This window comes from Phyllostomus hastatus, unplaced genomic scaffold (genome assembly GCF_019186645.2).
Source record: "Phyllostomus hastatus isolate PE091 unplaced genomic scaffold, TTU_PhHast_1.1 phas_contig_312, whole genome shotgun sequence".
NCBI classification, from domain to species: domain Eukaryota; kingdom Metazoa; phylum Chordata; class Mammalia; order Chiroptera; family Phyllostomidae; genus Phyllostomus; species Phyllostomus hastatus.
Genome location: NW_025333849.1, coordinates 3,614,403 through 3,634,960, shown reverse-complemented (window position 1 = coordinate 3,634,960; position 20,558 = coordinate 3,614,403). Strand labels below are relative to the sequence as shown.

The window sequence follows — 20,558 nt, the reverse complement described above, 5'->3', positions numbered from 1 at the left end:
TTGTAATCTCTGTACATGTTTGCTTCTCTTTTCTGTGTGGATGTTGGGACAACTCCGTGTGCTGTTTCCCATATCATGGTATGAACGTGTCCCCATCAGTACTTTTGGCTGCATGATGGTCTATTAGGTGGATACTGACCTGCTAGTTCTCCTATTGATGGATGCTTTATTTTTTTTGAAGGTTTTAGTCTCTCTCGGCTCAGAGAGGCTACAGGAAAGGTTTTCTTGCTATAGTTTACGGACAAGGAGGCTGAGAGAGGTCCAAAGGGGCAGTGCCCAGGCTAGCTTCCTCCTTCCCAGTTATCCTGATGCTGCTGCAGGCCTGGATAGGACCAGGACTCTGTCCAAAAGAGTCTGGCATCTTATCCTGTGACTGCATGCCAGCTGTCCTATTGATTCTGCAGGTGGATGTCCCAGAGCTTCCCCAGTCATGGAGTCTCTTAGCAAAGGTGTGGTCCCTGGGCCACTTTACTGCCTCTCAGTCAGGGTGTATACAGACCCTGTGTTGGCAAGGGAGGAGGGGCTGCTGCCCCAGATGGCCTCACAGGCTGCTGGGATATCCCTTCATCCTGGTGCCAGGCTGTGGAGGAGAGCCTTGGGTGGGTTCAGCTTCCCAGACAAGGGGGGACATGCTGACTGTGGGCAGGGGCAGAGGTTGCAAACTGCCCACTGGCTGGCCATACTGGGCCACAGGCATAGATGCTGGGCCCATGATGTCGGTTCATACAGGGTTTTCAAAAACAGTTTCACTAGTTGCAATATATTAAAATCAGGAGATTTCACCTAAAGACATGCATTTCCAGGTTTTCTTGAAAAATGAGATCTGACAATGCTCAGTGTATGTGCGCACCCCTTGGGCCTGTGCATACCTTGGCTTCCATCTCCTGTCTCCCATTCCTTGCTAAGCAGGGCAGGGGCTGCACTTCCATCCCCTCACACCTGCCTACTCCCTCCCTATTGGCCAAGCATTGCATCCCCCACACACAGATGGTACATTTGGTGGGTTGTTCTAGATGATCCCCTTGTCTCCGCTGTGTGGAAACATGGTGGGTCTCTGAGGGCCTGGCTTTATGGAGACCTGTGACCTCTGGGGCTGTTCTCATTTTTATCTCCATGTTTCCTTAGAGTGGCGTTAGGGATAGCCCTCCCTGAGTATCAGGCCCCTCACTTCCTGCTTGGAACATCACTTATTGAAGGAGTGAAAGTATGGTAGGCAGGCCTTACTGTCTGCTCTTGGTCCTAGTATCCTTATCTCACAAATGAGAGGGCTGGGCAGGATGGGTTTTTGCTCAGAGTCCTTTCATTCTTGATGCTGCGAGAGCCTTAAATTCTTGCCCAGTTAAGGCACTCTCTGAAAGTTCTGAGTGCTTACCTTAAATGCTTGCTTTTGACCTGAACTCTATACAGATTTATTTTTGAGAGTCAGAAGAGCATTTTCTTAAAACTCTGTGTATACTTTTAAAATGCAACTAACTCTGGTTTGAATCAGTTTATTAGGATTATACTTGTTCTTAAAAATTTTGAAGGTGGATTATAATATATACACATAGGAAAAAAATTTAGTAGTCAAAAATTTGTCTGCAGTGACAAGTCTGTTCCTTTTCCTCTGACCACCAGACTTCTCCAAAGGTGGCCATGTGTTCAGGTTTCTGAGTCTTTCCAGAATATTCTGTTCACAGAGGAGCATGTATATATGCATTTCCATCAGTACCCCGCCCCCTCCCCCCCAAAGGGCGTGTGCTTTACACTCTTCGGCAATGTATGTTCTTTGCTAAATAGAACATCCTGGAGATTATTCCAAATCAGTAAGTGTGGGGCTTGCATTTTTTCTTGGGATTCCATACATTTACCAAGTCTCCCATGGATGGACTCCTGGTTGCTGCTGCAGTAAATGCCCTATGCACATCTCTGCCAGTGTACCTACCTATGCATTCTGGGAAGAGGGCCGCAGATGAAGGAGCATGTGTTCTCAAAATCAGCAGCTCCCACCCTAGGGGCCATGTGGGAATGCTTTTGTGTCTGCAGTGTCTGCAGACACTTGAGTGTTCTGTGCTAAATGGTAGGTAGAATATCTTACAAGTGGTGTCATACCTCTTTTCTGCCTTTTCTGTAAGCTGTTTACTGAAAGTTATGATTTAAATTGTGGTCAGGCAGTTTCATTATGTTTTCTCCTACAAAAAGTCTCCCTACTGTTTATTATGTCTTTCACAGGGAGACAAGGTCTCCCAGAGGCATATAAGACCCTACAAACACAGTCATTGATTTAGGCATTTGGTTTTTTTTCTTCTGGTGCTGCTGTTCATTGTTTGGATTCTTGTGTGTGTGTGTGAAACTGGCAACAGAGCACTCTGGCAGGGGTGCTGGGTGTTGTCCCCCTGGGCTGTGTCTCCAAGGGTGCAGGAAGGAAGGACCAGGTCTCTCTCAGGGCCCACAGTCAACACTGACACAGCCTTGGTTAATTAGAACCACCAGCCTGTGCACTTTCTGACTCCTCTACAACAAACACCTATCTAAGCTAAACATGCACACAGGGTTTTGTACTTTTACATGCTTTAGGAGTAAGATTTTAAGAAGGCAGCCCTTAGGAATGTAGTGTTTCAACTTAGTCCACATGAGCAACTCAGACCCCTTGGGATGCTGTCTCCATGCTGGCCCCTCCTCTTCTTGTTTGCTCACAGGTGAGGCACCTGCTCTGTTGTGTTCTCCACTGCAGTGAGTGTGCCAATAGGAAGTCAAGGACTTCCATGATTTTTCTGGGATGGGGCAGCCCTTAGGTCTCTGGGTCAAGGAGCTATAGTACCTCCAGGACTTTGGAGGCAAGTCAGGGAGAACCGTTCCTTTAGAGCTGAGTAATGGGCTCCAAAGATGAGTGACTTCTGTCCCACCAACAGGGGGCTCGGCTTAGTCTGTGGTTTCTACCAGTCATGCTTAGGTTTACCTTTAGCAAATAGTAGTCCAGAAATGCAGCTGAGTAGTGAATTCCTAGATAACGAGGCAAAGCTGGCACCTCAGCACAGATTTTGGCCAAGGGCCAAGGATGCTAACGAGAAGCAAGTCTTGGACTTGAGCTCTACGTATGGGCTACTTTTCTAGAAGGGCTTCTATGTCCCCCTAAGAAGGATTTAACATTTCAAGGGCTGACAGGGACACAGCCCTAGCCCCACCCAGCTTCTGAGGGGCCATAAAACAAGTCCTGCTTCAGCAGCTCCTAGTCCCGGCTTGTGTTTAGAAACAGGCCTGACTCAAAACTTTCCCAGAAGCTCTCTGCTCCAGTCTTGACCAATTTCGAAGGCAGTATAATTGCCAGGACATATTGCTGAATAGAAATGTCCAAGGGCAGTAAATGATTCTTGCTGGAACATCTCTGGATGCTGAGGCCATATGTCAAAGGTTGCAGGGACAGCAGAGTGACCCCTCACAGAGTCCCTTCTTCATCACCTGACAGTGGGCTTGCCTTGGCCAAGAGACTGCAGTCTTCATGCCTGCGGGGGACAGGCTGCCCTGTGTCTATGATCCACACTAGCACCACTGACGGGGCACCCACACCAGAAACATAGCCCGAGTGAGGTTATGCATGACTGCCAGACAGTCCAGAATGTGTCTCTCTAGGAGCCAGGAGCCTGGAAAAAGGCAACACTGCCAAAAACAAAAAGCTTGTCCAGAGACCCGGCAGCAGTGCCACACATGACCTTGGGTTCATAATAGCAGTAAAGAATATGGGAACAACTGGGGAAATGTGAATGTGTAGACACCTATATTAGGATACATGTTGGGGGTTAACTGTGATGCTGTGGTTATCATGCACATGGCTCTGTTTTGGGGGGATTTCAGTCTGATAAATTAGGGGTGGTGCAGAGATATAAAGCAAATGAAGCAAATTGCCAACCTTTGGAGAATGTGAGTGAAGGGAACACAGGTATCCATTTTACTAATCTGTCAACATTTCTGTTAATTTAAAACTTTTAAGATAGGAATTGGGTGAGGACACCCTCTCAGGTGACAGTGACATTGAGCAGGCAGAGAACTGTCATCAGCCTACCTTTGCCTAAGTCCCTCATCTATGCCAGGGGAGATCTGGGTCCTGTCTATGCCCAATGGCACCCACTTGTAGATGCCTCAGGGCTGCACTGTGCCTGACTCAGGGCTCTTCCCTTATACCCGTGCTGGCTTTCCCCACCTACCCCTCTCTTGTCGAGTTCCTCATGCTGCCCCTCACACTAATTTTGGTGCCCCTTTCCAGTTGAAGGACTGAGACTAGGGTTGTGAGTCATCTGTTCCAAGGCAGTTGGGGGGAGAGGCACATAGATATCAGGAACCTAGCCCTCTACCTCCTTGCACTAGAACAAGTGACATCAGTTTAGAGTCATGATCTACCTTGTTTAAACCATTGAACTAAAACAAAGGAGCAAACTCTTTGTGCCCAACAAGGGTAAGTCCATGAATGTGTGCTTCCATTGTAGGTGTGGATGTATGTTTCTCTTATGAATTGTGATAAATTAAGAAGTTAAAGAAACATAGACTCTCTGAGCCCTGCTATCCTCACCCTACAACTGGGCTTCTTCCATATGTCCATGAACAGCATTCTCAGGGATGACCTGGAGGATGGTGCGGGCTCCTTTCCAGACAGCCTGCCCATGGCTTCTGCCCCACTATGGCTTTCATTTCCTCTGGATGCTCTATCGTGCTGAAGGGAATTATAGATAAACACAAAAGAGGTATCATGGCCATCAAGGAATGAACTTTGGGTGAGGTGGGGACTGCACTGAGCTGATCAGAGGCTCCGAGCTCCTCCATCATCTCCTGGGAGATGGGAAGTTCCTGGGCTGGGGTCCACTTACCTTGGAGGCCTAGAGAAATGAGTGTGGCACATGTGGGAAGAGGGAATGAATGGATATTGACATTCTTCCATGCAGATTCTGTGATTCCATCTGGAGTTTTGTTCTTTCCAGCCACTTGCTGCCAGAAATGATAGCATGTGTCATGGTTCATCAGCCCAGTACGAGAAAGGGATGATGATGATGACGGGATTGATAGTGACTGTGATGATAAGATGATGATGATGATGATGGTGATGTTGATGAAGGTGATGGGGGTGATAATGTGATGATGATGATAATGATGATGAAGGGGAGAAGGAGGATGGTGATGATGATGGTGATGGGTGTTGATGAAAGTGATGGTGACGATGGTGATGATAGTGGTGGTGATAATGATGTGGTGGTGATGGTGATGATGAAGTGGTGGTGGTAATGATGATGATGATGAAGATATGATAGTGATGGTGGTGATAGATATGATAAGCAGTAAACTGTCTTCAAAAGCCCCTGCTGTGTGCCAGATGTGTTGCTGGGAATTATACATACAACCCATCTTGAGCTTACCTGTCCCACCAGCAGGGGGACAGGAGGACATTTGTCCTTTGCATTTCAGAGCCTGTTTTCACTTCTTCTGAGCATCAAGTCTTTCCCCGTAGTCCTGGTTTTCTATGGCTATGTAACAGTTACCACAAAACCTAGTGGCTTCTGATGATAATCACACTGTTTCTTCCCATGGGTCTGCATCTTGGACTCAGCAGACAGACTTCATCTGGGCCCCCAAAGCCCTGACATCTCTCTGTGGCCAGGTCCCCATGAGGGTGAGGTGGAAGCCAATGGTATGTGACCCTGTTGCACTGAGTTCCCGGGCTAGCCACCCTCCAGGAGAGAGTGCGACCCCTCCTCTGTGGGCAGTGTCACCTGCTGTTCCTGGGCTGTGGCAGGCACCCCAACATCCCTGCACATGTGATCCCAGGTCCGCCAGGCTCTCCTGGCTGTTTCCTTTTTTCCTTTTCCAGCTCATTTTTGTGACTTGTCCTCTGAGGGCCTGGCTGAGTCAGAGGTCCAGCGCAGGAGGCTTCTTCACAGGGTGCCAGGACCCAGGAACGACTGAAGGAAGTGAACTAGGAAGGGGCGCTTGGGGGCTGTTCCAACCTTCAAACTAAAGCACAATTTTTGTTGCGCAGTACAAAGGGAATACACACCCTTTTCAGTGACAGAAAAGCATAAAGAGAAAATGAACATGTCATTGTCTGGCACCAGCACAAAGCCCTCTGCATGTCTCTCTAAGCCAGGGCTGTAATTTTAGTGTCTATAGATCTTAAACGTCTCAACTCAAAAATGTGTGCAACTTGAGCTTTAATGGCTGCATAATATTTCACCATGTGAGCACAGCATGATCTAGGTATCTGACTCCCTGGCTAGAGGGGTTTGTTGCTCCTAATTTTTGCTATTTTAAGTAATCTTGGGATGGCCCGCTTTATATGCATTTCTACTTTTTGTCTTAGAACAGGTTTATGGATGTGGAATTACTGACCTGTAGGATAAAAACCTTATAAAGCCCTTGGCACACCTGACTATTTTAGGAGGCTCCTGCCCACATTATTCCCTCTGTAGGCAGGATGAGCACCTGGTCCATGCAGCCCCATCTGCATCACGACCATCACTGACAAATCAGTGTGCTACCACTGAGCTCCTGGGTGCCTCCCACTGTGGGTGCAGGGCCAGCCCCATGCAGGGAGGCTCTGCCTGTCTACTCTGGATTTGAAAGGGGCCACTTTCTCTTTTTGAGGTTCCTCCTATAAGTTAAAGAAATTTTAGAACATTGTTATGAAAGTTGTGATTTACATTAAATCAACACCCTTGACAAACAACAACATTAGAAAAAAAAAGCTATGATGTAATCTAATTGAGGAATCAGGACATAATTCCAGCCTTGATTTGCAAATGTTAAGCAGTGGGTATGGGGTGACCAGGCTAGACCTGTGGAAGCCTATGCCCTGGGCAGGGTGCCTGACTTGACATTCCTTTGTCTTCCTGCAGGAGGGCTGAGCAGGGATTCCTGTGAGTAGTCATTTCCTTTCTAGTCCTGTCCCTAGTTCTTCAGTGCCAGGAGGGCCTCACAACCACAGCGGCTCAGAGGGGCAGACCCAGGCTGTGCACCAGGAATAGGCCTTCCCCAGGGCAGACAGGCTGCTTGGACAATTCTGATGCGCTTTTGTGGCTTTGCAAGCATCTGAATTCTGCACTCTCCCACCCCTTCAGTTTCTTTTTTCTTGGCCTTTTTTTTTTTTTTGTGGTGGGGGGGCAGCTCATTCCACTACGTCACCCACCTGCACCTCTGAAAATTCTGCTACCTTTCTATGTACTTCCTGGCCTCTGGGCACTAAGCTAGCTTTAACCTTGTTTGTGGTTGAATCAGTGCCAGGTTCCAGGGTCATTGGTTAGCTGAGATCAAATCCATCTCAGGCCTCACAGACTCTGTGCTCCTGAAAATGCAGTCTCCTCCCTTCCCAGTTCTCACCACCTGGCCTCCTCAGCAGGGTTCACTGAGTGAGCTCACTTACAGGAACACACAGGCACATGCACACATGCATGTACACACTTATGCACACATGACACACACCCACATCTTTGTTTTGGGTTTTCCTTGAAACTTGACTTGGGTTGGTGAACACACAGTACAGTGTGCAGATGTATAATACAGATGTTGTATTATAGAATTGTGCACCTGAAACCTGTTCAATTTTGTTAACCTGTTTCACCCAAATAAATTCAGTAAAAAAAAGAAAAGGAATTGTACTATACAATTTAACCTCACGATACATTGTTGAATTCTTTTCAGGTCAGTATGTAAAGATCTACTGCATTCTTATTATTCTAGCATTAGTTTAGCAGGATCCTGGCACACAGAGCACTCTGCATTGTGTCCTGTGGCATGTACATGCTGACCAGACACTTGCTTGATCGCTTCTCCTAGTGTCTCAGCCATTTAGTGGCCACACACTCAGAGTCACAGGTCCCAGCCATTGCCTCAGGCATGGTATGTGGGGCCTTATCCCCTGTGCCTGTGATGTACTTTGGGTGTCTTGCCTCTACTTGGGCTGTGGTGTATTGTCCCCACATGTGTCATTGGGCCAGCTGGTAATCTCCACTTCCCCTTCACTGTATGAGGATGGGCCCGTCCCTGGTTCATTTCCCAGACTCTTCCTCAGCTATCACAGAAACAGTGCCAACCTTGGGCCCCTGGGAGGCCTACATGTTGATGGAAACATCTCTTGTTCATTTAAGTCTGCCTTCACATGTCTTAGGTGGCCCCCACGACCTATGCCCACTTTTGCTGCCCACCACCCAGAGTGGCCACAGCCTTCCATCAGGGACACTGGGGCTGGGCAGCCTGGATTTGGTCATGAAACTCCTATAATCCAGGAAGGTCTGCAGCCAATGGGGCCACCACTGTTATCTGGCTGTCTCTTTGCCAAAGTGTCAGAACCGTTAAAGTTGTAGTTGTTCTGTTTTGTCTGGATGGCTTTTGTCCACTCCTGTCCTCTCTTGTGTCCCCCCAACACACCTTCCAGCTCCTGGTCTTCTGTTCTCTACCCTAACTTAACTTTCTGGGCTCTATGCCCCTGCTCCTCTCTTGTCCCATTTCCCCCTTTTTTCTCCACATCCTCTTCCTCCCCTCCATGTCACCACAGTTGTGCTCACCTGGACCCTAGCCCTCGGCCTTGCATAACCACCTAGGCCACACTTTGTGTGGGCCCATCTTGGGTCTGGACTGCATTGTACAGATGCAGTGATTTTAGGGACACAAATGTAGCAGGGCCTGGCTGTGTCCAGGGCCTGGCTCTCAGGCCCCTGACGCCCCTTATCCTCTGTATGCAGGTAACTTGTAACCCCTGCTTGAGCCTAAAGCATGGGGTGGACTCTAATGCCTGCTTCCCACAAGGGTCGTGCCCACCTTCCTTCCAGAATTCCCTAAGTCTGGGGCCTGATGCTGCAAGGATTATCCTTCCCCATCCTTGGCACACCCAGCTTGTCACTGAGCCTTTGTCCACACAGTCCTGACACATACACCACCTGGGGCATGGGCAGGCAAGACCATGGCCACCCTGCTGCAGACATAGGAGTATGAGCGGGCCGGGCTGGGTATGCTGGGCTCTCACATCCATCTGGGGAGGAGACCTCAAATCAATGAGATCCAGCTGCTTGGGCTCAGGTGGCCCTTACCAGGGTTCCTGCAAAGGGTGTGGTGTGGACATCCACCTGCAGGCATGTTCATGTTTGGGATTTACTTCAAACTGATGCTCTTTCACCACTTGACTGCTGTATTAGTGAATGTGGACAGCTTTGGTCACATACACTGTGGGTATGGGCCAGGGGGACAGCCTCCTCTGAACGGGCAGTATCTGCTCCTGGCTTTAGTGCAGGGGAAATGCTTTTGACTTTTCTGTAAGTGTTGTCCACTCAGATTTTGAAGTAATTTCATAAATAGTTTCTTAAGGGTCACTCAAGAGACCTTCACTTTGGGATAATAAAATAAATGAGTGATTTCACTGAATGGCCTGCTCTGGCTGCAGCCTCAGCCTCTGATTATGGTCCAGGCCTTGGGTGTCTCTTTCACATGAGAGGCAGTGGTTCCAAGGTGTTTGGGGCAAAAAAAGGGACCTACCATCCCTGCCTCTTACTTCCCCTCTCAGTCCTGAGTGCCCATCACCCTCAGTAGGTGATGATATGGAGAGGGAGCCCCAGGAGGAGGGGGCTGGTGTGCATACAGTTATGACCCCTGGGCCTCAGCTTCCCACCTGTCACGTGAGCTGCTCCCCTTTACCTTCCAGAGCACAGTGGGACTTCAGGAACATGGGGGACCAACAGCAGTGCTTAAGGAGCCTGTTCTGGTAATCAGGTCTAAGGACTGCTCACTGGGGGTTTTTAAGGTGTATTGATATCCTTCCTTTTGATTGACTTGTAACTCAATCCCCACACAGCCTTTGGGAGGGAGTGGCACATAGAGGCCTGGTGATAGAGCCTGCTGTTCTCCTTGTAAGTCCCCAGGGCTGCTGTGGTGGGGCAAAGGGTATATACATAGCCATGGGTATGCATGGTCTCTGTTGGCATGGAAGCAGACCTATCAGGGAAATGGGCTATCCTGAGTGTCTGTCTGCTTTAGGAACTGCCAGGGAAAAGACAGCCTGGAGTCACCACCAGATGTGAACTCAAAATGTGGGTCAAGGGTGTAGATGCAGGGTGTAGATGCAGGGTATAGACCTGAGGTGTGGAGGTGGGGTATGGACAAGGAGTATGGATGTGGGGTGTAGATGGGGGATATAGGCTTAGGGTGTGGTCTTGGGTTGTGGACCTAGGATGTGGAGAGGGGGTGTGGACTCAGGGCGTGGGCCTGAAATGTGGACTCAGGATGTGGACACGGGTGGATGCGGGGTGTGAACTCTAGATGTGGGCATAGAGTGCAGACCTCGGTTGTGTACAGGGGGTGTGGACTTGGGCTGTGGACGTGGGATGTGGATTCTGGGTCCAATTTCTGGACCCAGCTGATCCTAACTGTGACTCCAGGTGGGTGTGTGCCGTGGAAGCTGACTGCAGGCACAGCTGTGTGGTGCTTAGCCTCAGCCACCTCCATCCCAGTGTGATCACTTGTGTCATGAGGCCAATTGATGGATGAGCAAACTGAGGCTGGTAGCCCAGGTAGGTGCTGTGGAGACAGACCAGCAATAATCTATCAGCAGTTGCTCTCTTCACTGTGCCTTCACCAACATGGGGTGTCACCAGTGTGACGTTTTTTGGTTGTGATCAATTTTCTAGGTAAAAACGATGTGGTGTGATTATAGTGTGCCTTTCATGGGTTGGTGAGGGGTGTCTGTTTCCCACAGTAGCCCAGTGCCCATTCTGTTCTGGCTCTGCACTGGTCTCTGTGGGGAGAGGCCCTTAGTTCCTGGAGGAAGGGTAGTATTACCCTTCCAAGTTGTATTACAAATACAACTTGGTTGTATTTGTTGTGAATATTTTTCATATTTTGTCCTTGAAAATTTGCTTTCATGATTTGGAGCACTTTCAGTCTATCAGTGTTCTGATTTCCTTTCTCATTTTTTGTATGTTTGTTTAGAAAGTTACTTATATCATGAGAGCAAACATGTCCTTATGTCCTGCTTCACAATCAACTCTTCAGGCTGCTGGAACTTTATTTCAGTTATATATATATTTTAGTATTTTTCTTTTTTCTTTTTTTTTAAGATTTTATTTATTTATTTTTAGAGAGGGAAGGGGGGGAGAGAGAGAGCGAGAGAGAGCGAGAGAGAGAGAGAAACATCAATGTGCGGTTGCTGGGGGCCATGGCCTGTAACCCAGGCATGTGCCCTGACTGGGAATTGAACCTGCGACACTTTGGTTCGCAGCCCGCACTCAATCCACTGAGCTACGCTAGCCAGGGCTATTTCAGTTATATTTTGAGATGGAGAGTGAACTTAATGTTTTCAAAAATACGTATCAAAGTCTTTCTAAGCTGCAGGGTCTGTTCCCAGAACTGCGGTATTGTGGCAGCTACACAGGGAGTGTCCTGTCTGGGACCCCAGGGCCTTGGTGGCCTGTAATGGGTCTTGTCTGTTGAGTGCTGGGCCAGTGCCTGGTGTGAGAAGAGGATTGTCCCATTGAACAGTAAGGAGACCTTTGGGTCTAGGCAGACATCTAACCTCTTGTGTCTTAGTTTCCTCATTTTACAACAGAGCTAGTAATAATCATCCCCATTATTTCAGGGTTGTCCCAAAATAATGCCTCTAGGGCTCTTGCTGCTGCCTGTTAGGGAGTGAGCAGTCAGCCAGCATTAACAGTGACAAGGTTTGTGAGTGATGATAGGATATCATCACTCTCAGAGGCCAGGTTCTTTTTAGTTTTTATTGAAATAAAATCCACATAACATCAAATCAACCATTTAAAGGGACTATTTCAGAACATTTGAGAGTGTTGTGCAACCATCTCCTCTATCTAGTTCAAAAACATTTCATCCTAAAGGAGACATCATGCCCACTAAACAGCCACTGCCCTTTTGCCTTTTCCTCCTGCCTCCAGAACAAACAGTCAGCCTTCAGTGTAATATGGGCATTTCATATAGTTGGAATCATACAATATGTGGTCTTTTATGTCTGGCTTCTTTCACTCAGCATAATTTTTTTTGAGGTTCATCCTTGTAGCATGTGTCAGCCCTCCATTCCTCTTTAAGGTTGTATAATACTCCATTTATGGATATACCATAATTTGTTCATCCATTTCTCTGTTGATGGACATTTAGGTTATTTTCATCTTTTGGTTATTGTGACTAATGCTGCTATGAATATTTATGTAAAGGGATTTATTTGACCTGCTCTTAGTTGTTTTGGGCATTTATAGAAAAATGGAATTGCTGGGGCATGTGGTAATCCTATCTTTAACCTTTTGAGAAACCACCATACTATTTCCATAGAAACCATACATTTTACATTTGTACCAACCATGTGATAGGGTTATAATTTCTCCACATTCTTTCCAGCACTTGGTATTTTCCTATTTTTTCTTCTTCTTGAAATTATAGCCATGCTGGTGGGTAGGAGGTGGTATGTCATGGTTTTGATTTGCTTTCAGTGGCATAAAGATGACTAAGGATGTTGAGCATTTTTTCACGACCTTATTGGCCATCTGTATCTCATTTTGGGGGAACTGTCTATTCAAGTCCTTTGCCCATTTTTTATTGGTTTGTTTTTGTTGTCAAGTTGTAAGTTCTTTATGTATTCTGGATGTTAGAACCTTATCAAGTATATGATTTGAAAATATTTTCTCCCAGTCTGTCTGTTGTCTTTTCACTTTATTGATTAGTGTTTTTTAATGCAAAAAAGTTTTTAATTTGATGACATTAAATTTATTTTTTGTTGTTGTTGCTTGTGCTTTTGATGTCATATCCAGGGATCCATGCCCACATCCAAGGCTATGAAGATTTACCTGTTTTCTTCTAAGAGTTTTATAACTTTAGCTCTTATATTTAGGTGGTTAATCTGTCTTCAGTTAATTTTTATACATGGTGTAAGATAGGAGTTTAGCTTCATTCTTTTGATATCCAGTTGTCCCTGCACCATGGTCCTGCCCCCTGGGAGATTTGTGGCCATCCCTCATGGGGTCCAGAGGGACCCTGCCCATGGCTCCGAGCTGTCCCCCATTAAATGATGCCCTCAGCCTCCCTGAGCTCTGTGGAGATAGGGCAGTGACAGCTTTAATGGAGGCAGGCCTGCTGGACCACCTCGTCCCTCCTGCATTGGGCAAAGTCTTCCTTGCCCCTGCTGCCTTCCTCCTTGTCCCCTAAGTTGTCTCTGTGAGCCACTGTCCCCACATATGCTCTGCCTCATCTCTACTTACACTGCCCCAGCCCCTCTCAAGAAGTGAGCAAGAGCTGCCTGGAAGCTTTGCAGGGGAAGCACTCATGGAATTATTGCATGCCAGTGATGTCTGTTTCCTGCATTTCAGCTGCGTTGGAGTAGAAGAGGAGGAGGCACCAGACATTGACATATACCACTGCCCAAACTGCGAGAAAACCCATGGGAAGTCTACTTGTAAGTACAGCACCATGCATATACCCCTGGGATCTGATTTACTCCTGACCTGGCTTGCTGGGGTGAAACACCCTGGGTGGTCACATGATGCGCACCCTGCTTGCAGTGTCCGCGGCGTTGTGAATGAGATATGAGACAAATTCACACAGACTACCCAGTCCTGTGGAGGAAAAGGGACAGCACAGCCACTCTTTCAAGAAGAGAGCACCCAGACCCTTGCCTTGACAGGCTTTTATTGGCTTTCTAATAGCATACATTAAAGAAGGTTTTCATTCATTATGGTTAGGTTTGTTTTAGGTAATTCCTTTTTACAGATAGCAACAGAAGGGATGCTACTGATTACTTCTTACAGATTAACAAGGAAAAAATGTTGCAAATGGAAGGGACCAATAAGAGTAATAGGTTTGGTTACACTTCAGTCCTTGGGAGAATTAGCACAGACTTCAGGAAGTTGCTTTAAAGATATGCAGTAAGCATTTGCTGCCTGAACTCAGGGCGAGGGAGTTTTAGGAAGAGCAAGTCACAAAGCAGCCTAGGTATAATGCAGGCCTGATCTCCCACAGGAGAACTGATCTGTGGGTTTGGCTCCTGTGTGCCACAATGCGCCTATCAGATTTTTCAATAGGGCTCAGCTACAATTGCCATTGCCAGGCAGATCGGTTCCCTACAGTCATACCCTGGTGCTTGGGGACAATTGCTGCCTCCTTTTCCTCCCCTTATGTCCTTGGAGGGGCACTCTGCAGCCCCTCAGAATGAGCTCCTGCACTCACAACTGCTGTGCAAAGACTCCATCAACTCTGAAAGGCCTCAGCAGGGGCTGCAAACTCTAGTACCTGTAGGGGCCAGGCTGGTCTAAGACAGGGACATGATGCAGGGCAAAGGGCCACTCAGTCCAGCCCTGCCCAGCTGACCACAGCCATGCTGGGGTCTTGAAATTTGCATCATGTAGGTCTGCTCTATACCTCCTTTCTCCAACCCTGCAGGGCATCTTGGGCAATTTCCTTTCTCAAACTTCCTGCTGTTTTGCCCATCCAGGGACTTTTATTCCCCCACTTCGTCTGGTCTCTTGGTCATATGGAAGTTTCTTCAGGAGTGCACCAGGGTGCTGGCTCATCCAAAGTGGCTCCCATGTCAAAGACGTGCCCATGTCATGGATGGGAGGTGAATTCCAAGGCTGAACTCACTGGGACGTGTGGTGCTATAGTCTGCAGGGATGACGAGAGGGGCTGGCCTCAGGACAAGAGAGATGGGATGGGAGATGTCAATGTGGCCTCTGGTTTCCAGCCTGGGTCCTGGGCTGCTTACAGAAGGTGCAGGCTGGACACTGGTTTTGGCTGGTGGTGGATCATAGCCCTGCTGTGTTGGAACATGAAAGACAGCAATTTCCAACTTACCCTCATTCTCCGAGGGCTTGGCAGCACTGGTGTCACTCTAAGTACCTGATCATTTGTCTTGTCACTGCTTTTCAGCAGATACCATAGGTGGCTACCACCCCATGGGTTAATTGGTGGCATTTCTGGCACCTTCTGAACCACTGGAAAGCTCAGAGCCTAAGAGAGATGAACAGGGTGGGGATTTGTGGATTGTGCCATGTAACCCTGAGGGCAGGGCTGGTGACAAAGCAGGGCTGGATTAGAGACCCCTCCTGACCCCCCAGCAGAGCCCAGGTTCCAGGGGAGGCATAGTCTTAGGGGGCTCAGGGAGGTTGGGGCCACCTCTGTGTGGTTCAGGGCTGTTGCATGAATTGGGGTGAGGATTGGGTTATAGCAGGGTATAAGGTGGGCCCTGGTGTGCACACAGAATGCAGTTTCTCCAATGCCCCTCTGTGTTCCCAGAAACACCCTTCCCTGATGATGACAGTTTGCCTGCTTTCAGGGGTATGTGTGCCTTCCTCTGTCAGCCCTTGTTCTTGTGCTCATGGGCTTGGGCAGAGTCCCTGTGGTTCCTAGCTGCCCATTATTACCACTTAAAGTGGCACTTAGAGACAGCCACCCCCAGAGAGTGTGGAAATGGTAGCCTGGTTGTATATATGTGTATGTGTGTATTCTCTCTCTGTGTGTGCATATGGACATATGTGTGAGTGCGTGTGTGTGCATGAGTATTTGTATGTGTGTACATGTGTGTATACATGCATGCCTGCTTTCTCTGTCTAATGTTATTGGTTGCAATCTGCCATCAGGGACAAAGGTACAGATTCTAGCATCTTCCACCAGTGTGTGTTCCAGATTGACCATCACTCTTTGAAATAAGTCTGTCTTTTGACTGGAGCCTGTGACACACCAGTTGGTTTTTGCCACATCACCTTAGTCATACCGTCCACAGCAAGGTCCCTTGGGGATAAGAGGCTCCTCCATGTCACTGTATCTCCAGGATAGCCCCAAACCCATGGGCTGCACTGGGGGCCCTCTGAGGTCCAGGCCTGCCTCCTTCCCTTTGAGTGGGATTTGTGGCAGACATGGCAAGGTAAGGAGCGGGAGCTCACAGGTTTTCCCTATTCACATAGACTTGATTCAGGGCCTAGTGGTCCCCATGGGAACGCAGCAAGAAGTCCCCATTGACAGTTGACATGAAGGCTCACGGAAAGCAGGTCGCATACCCTTAAAGTGATTCTGATCCCAGTGTTCTCTCTCTTTAGCTCTGTGACTGCTTGAGAGGTTACTTGACTCATTAACTTCTCACTTTGATTCTCCCTGAGCCTGGCTTTGCTGTCAGCTATCACTCCAGGTGTTCTACTAGGCAGTGCATTGTCAGAGTGCATTGTCAGAGAGGGATGTTAGGGTGCCACAGGCAGGAGGACTCAGCCTCTGGGCTTGGGGCATCATGGGCCCTGGGGAAGGAAAGAGCCCTTTAGCCAGGGCTGCAGGGGGATCCTAGCAAAGCTCAGACCCTGCCTCGCAGCTCTGTCTCTGGCTGTTGTCCCAGCCCACATGCTCTAGCCATAGCATTAGGTAGGACAGGTTCTTCATGAGCTGCTCAGTTCTGAGTTAGGGTCTAGAAGGCCAGGTGGTCCAGAACTGCCCCAGCTGCTGGTCAGCACCTGCTTCTCAGGCCCACTTTCTGGGGGCACATGGAGATGCTGCCTTTTTTCTCCTACCCACTGCACCCAGCTTGTCCCCTGTTGCTTGGCCCCATGCTCCCTCCGAGCCTCAGTTTTCCCATGTGGCCTCCCAGGACAGGGCATTTAATGCCAGGCAGTCTGCATCCTTGTGACTCTGCAAACCCTCCTAGGAGAGACCTTGGCATGGCTGCAGTCTCTGTCTTTTCCCTGGAAGTGGGGATGCCCTGGGACCACACTGCCTAGCAGAAGGAGGGGCAGATTCAGGCACTACTGCAGGCATCCTCAGGCCCTTTTGGGCGGACAGCAGCTGGGAAGCATGGGGGACACCCTCACCCTGCCAGCCTGGAGGGACTCACATGGAATTCCTTCCTCAGCATCTCTCTTCTCCTCCTGCTGCCCCCCACACAGCACTAGGATCACCTGTCTCTTGTCAGTCAGCCTCTGCTCTCTGCAGTGTTCCCTTCTCATCTTACCTCAAATTCCTTCTAACCCCACCTCAAATCCCTGAACACATTGGCCCCCTCATAGGTGGGGACCCCCTTAGAGCCAGGCTTGCCTTTCACTGGGGGCAGGCAGGGCCTCCATTCATGGGACAGCCTGGATCCAGGAAGCTAGATATGTGAGTTCCACTGTACTCCTCCTTTGTTACCTCAGGCTGTGGTTGGGGTGGTGTCTTCACCCCAGGGCCTTACTTTTGTCATGGGCACTCTCCCAGCCCCCTGGGCTTTTTGGGAAGCTGGGACCTCAGGTCATCTGTCGCTTTGTTGACCACTGTACAGAGCTAAGCTACTTGACAGGTGCTTGCAAGCTTCTGGGGAAAACAGACCTGAGATGGGGTAACCGGAGGACAGTGGGGAGTTATCCGTGGTGCCGACATTGCCCTGCTCTGGTGGGCATCGAGGGGCAGGGGTGTGGGACAAGCCTTCCATGTCTGAAGTTCATTCCCCCACCCCAGAGGCTTTGGATGGAGGGGCACAATCAGGTGCATGAGGAAGAGCCTGTGGGTCTGCAACAGACACTGAATTTGCCTGTGGACCAAGCAGCTGTGAGAAAGGGACCTAAGCTTGTTCCCTGCTCTTCCCTAAAGCAGGCATAGTACTAAGCACCATTCCCTAATTACATCTCAGAAAGAGCCCAGGAGGCTGAGACTAGTGTCTCTCTATGAAAGAGAACAAACTGAGATGCTCCATAACTTGCCCAAGGTCACACAGCAACAAGATGGTGGAGCAAGAAAGATTTGGGCAGGTGCCTCCAAGCTCTTTGGATCTCCTGTCTGTGCCTGGTGCTGCCTGTAGAAGTTGCTGCTTGAATCTTGCCAGGTTTCCATGATGCCCACTCATACCTTGGCCATAGAGACAGGCATGACATAGTATCAACTGATGTTGGAGATAGTCTCCAACTTGACCTGACAGGAGACAGGGAAGGGGTAGCAATTTGGAATGGAGGCCAGCTCATCTACTAGTGACTCAGCTCTTTCCCCTTTCTGCTGTAGGTAGGCCTCTTCTCAGGTGCAGTCATTGTCACTGGGCTGTCTTCAGCTACTCTTATTCCTACAACCTCTGAGACACTGGAGTCCCAGGGTTCAGCCCTGCAACTCCCTCCCCATCCTCATCTGGGAAGGACAGGCAGCCTGAGGGCCCCACCATCAGTTCCTCATATCCAGTTTCATTTCTGTTGAGGGTCAATCTCTCTCACACCTGTACCCAGCCCCCTGCCAGCAGCTGCCCTGAGCCAGGGGCAGGGGCCACCAGGAAATCACTAACCTTCTTGGGGCCTCACAGTCCAGTAGAGGTATGTGTTTGCACATTTGTGCATGTATGCATGTATGAGTGTACATGTGTGTACAAGTGTGTCACAGTACAGGAGGGGTATATATCTGCGTACTTGAATGTGCATGCATGTGTCACAGCCCAGCAGGGGTGTGTGTACACACTCACATGTAAAATGTCCGAGGTGTGCCCTGGAAGCATGCATGAGGATAGGGTTGCCTGAGGGAGCGGACAGAGTGACATGGGCCAAGGTGGCTATGCAGAGGGGTGTGAGATGGGTACAGCCCAGGGCTTGGGAGGGCAGAGGGCACAGCTGCTGAGATAAGAAGGTCCCAGCATGGTGGTAACAGGGTCTAAACTATTTGAGGACAAGTCCAAAGGGAGAAGGTGTCCTGTAGGCTCACCTTGGTGGGATCTCCTCAGGAGGTGCTTCTAACAAGTCCTTAGCAAACTGGGTACTGAGTGTGGGGTGTGCCCTGGGAGACCCTAGCTTCTGGGTGCCATCCACTGCGCCACAGGTTTGGGAGATATGAAGTGGAGGTGGAACCAGAGCCTGAGGATGGTGAGGTCTCCTCATCATGTGATGATACAGAGTAATGGAGGGTGTGGGCGGCTGGGTGGACTGGGCCTTGGGGACCCCAAGAACTTTGCTGGAGGAGGGTTGAGTCTGGCTGTATTCACAACTCCTTGGCTACCCTCTGGCTGGTCTCTGGAGGCATGGGGAGGGGGACCGCCTGTGCACCACTGTGCTGACCCACCCCATCTCCCCCATAGTGAAGAAGAAGCGGACCTGGCACAAACACGGCCCTGGGCAGACACCTGACGTGAAACCTGTGCAGAACGGCAGCCAGCTTTTCATCAAGGAGTTGCGGAGTCGGACCTTTCCCAGGTGGGCATCATATCTTCCTTTTGTCTGCTCACTTCCAGGCCCAATACACAACCCCCACAGGCACTGTGGAGCCATAGGCTTCCCTCCAGGCAGAACGTAGTTCCCTGAAACTCCGGGCTCTGACCTTTTCTTTTCTCAGAACCTCTAGGCACAGGGTGGGAGGCAAGAAACCTATGTCCCCACCAAATATGACCTTCCCATAGAACCTTCTTAAGGGAAAGGCCTTAATTCAATTTTAAGATAAGGAATGGTGCTCCAGCCTAAAACATGGCTGGTCCTGGCCCCCAGGGTCAATAGGTGACGCTGTTGTCCCTAGGTAGTCTCCTAACCCTCCCTATCCCCCACACCCTTGTCCTGCGTGAAGGGCAGAGAGCAGGATCAGGGCTGCAGGAACGGCTTTCAGTGAGAAGCGGCATGGTGACATGGGAGCTGTTTTGAGCTATTTCTCAGCCCTTCATGCTGGATGACAGTGTTTTTTGTCAGTTCTACTACTCCGTCACCCTGTTCTCTCCTTCCTGCGTGGCTTCTAATGGGAATCCAGTGTCTTCAGTGTCACTCTTGTCCTTGGTTCTCTTATAAACAAGGTAGTTTTTCCCCTCTGACTTCTTTTTTTCTTTTCTGTTTTTTTTCCACCTTTCTTGAGATATAATTCATATGCCATACAAATCACCCACTTAAAGGGCATGATTCAGTTGTTGTTGGTATATTCACAGATATGTGCACCACCATTTATTCAATTTTAGAACATTTCATTACCCAAAACACCCCCATAACTTTATCAGTCCCAGACCTCCTCCCCTCAGCCCTAAGCAACCACTAATCTGCATTCTGCTTCTGTAGATTTGCATATTAAATGGAATCACACAATATGTGGCCCCATGTGTCTGGCTTCTTTCACTGAGCATAATGTTCTCAAGCTTCAACATCATAGCATGTACCAGTGCTTCATTCCTTTTATTGTGGCAGAATAATATTCCAATGTATGGAAATAGCATATTTTGTTTATTCATTCATCAGTTGTCAGATATTTGGGTTATTTCTGATTTTTGTGAACAATTCTGTTATAACCATTCTTGTGTAAGTTTTTGTGTGGACATATGTTTTCATTTTTTAGGAATAATTCTATATTTAATTATCTGAGGAACTGCCAGGCTGTTTTCCAAAATGGTTGCACCACTTTCCATTCCTACCAGCAGCATATGAGGGCTCCAGTCTCTCCATGTCCTCAGCAGCACTCATTATTATTTGACTTTTTGATTCTATTTATCTTTGCAGGTGTGAAGTGGTCTCTCATTGTGGTTTTGATTTGCATTTCTCTAATCATTAGTGATGTTGAGCACCTTTTCATGTGCTTGTTGGTCATTTGTATATCTTTTTGGAGGAATGTCAGTTCAGATCCTTTGCCCATTTAAGTTATTTTTGTCTTTTTATTATTGAGTT

The 20,558-nt window shown here is 48.6% G+C and overlaps 1 protein-coding gene across 1 annotated transcript in view; it reads left to right on the top strand.

Moving 5' to 3' along the window:
- The window catches only part of PHF2 (PHD finger protein 2), an 82,934-nt gene that overhangs the window by 29,692 nt on the left and 32,684 nt on the right, over nt 1-20,558 (top strand). Inside the window, exons 2-3 of the mRNA XM_045839783.1 lie at nt 13,317-13,402; nt 19,004-19,118. Of these exons, the coding sequence (XP_045695739.1) occupies nt 13,317-13,402; nt 19,004-19,118 (201 nt within the window). The remainder of the gene's footprint in view (nt 1-13,316; nt 13,403-19,003; nt 19,119-20,558) is intronic.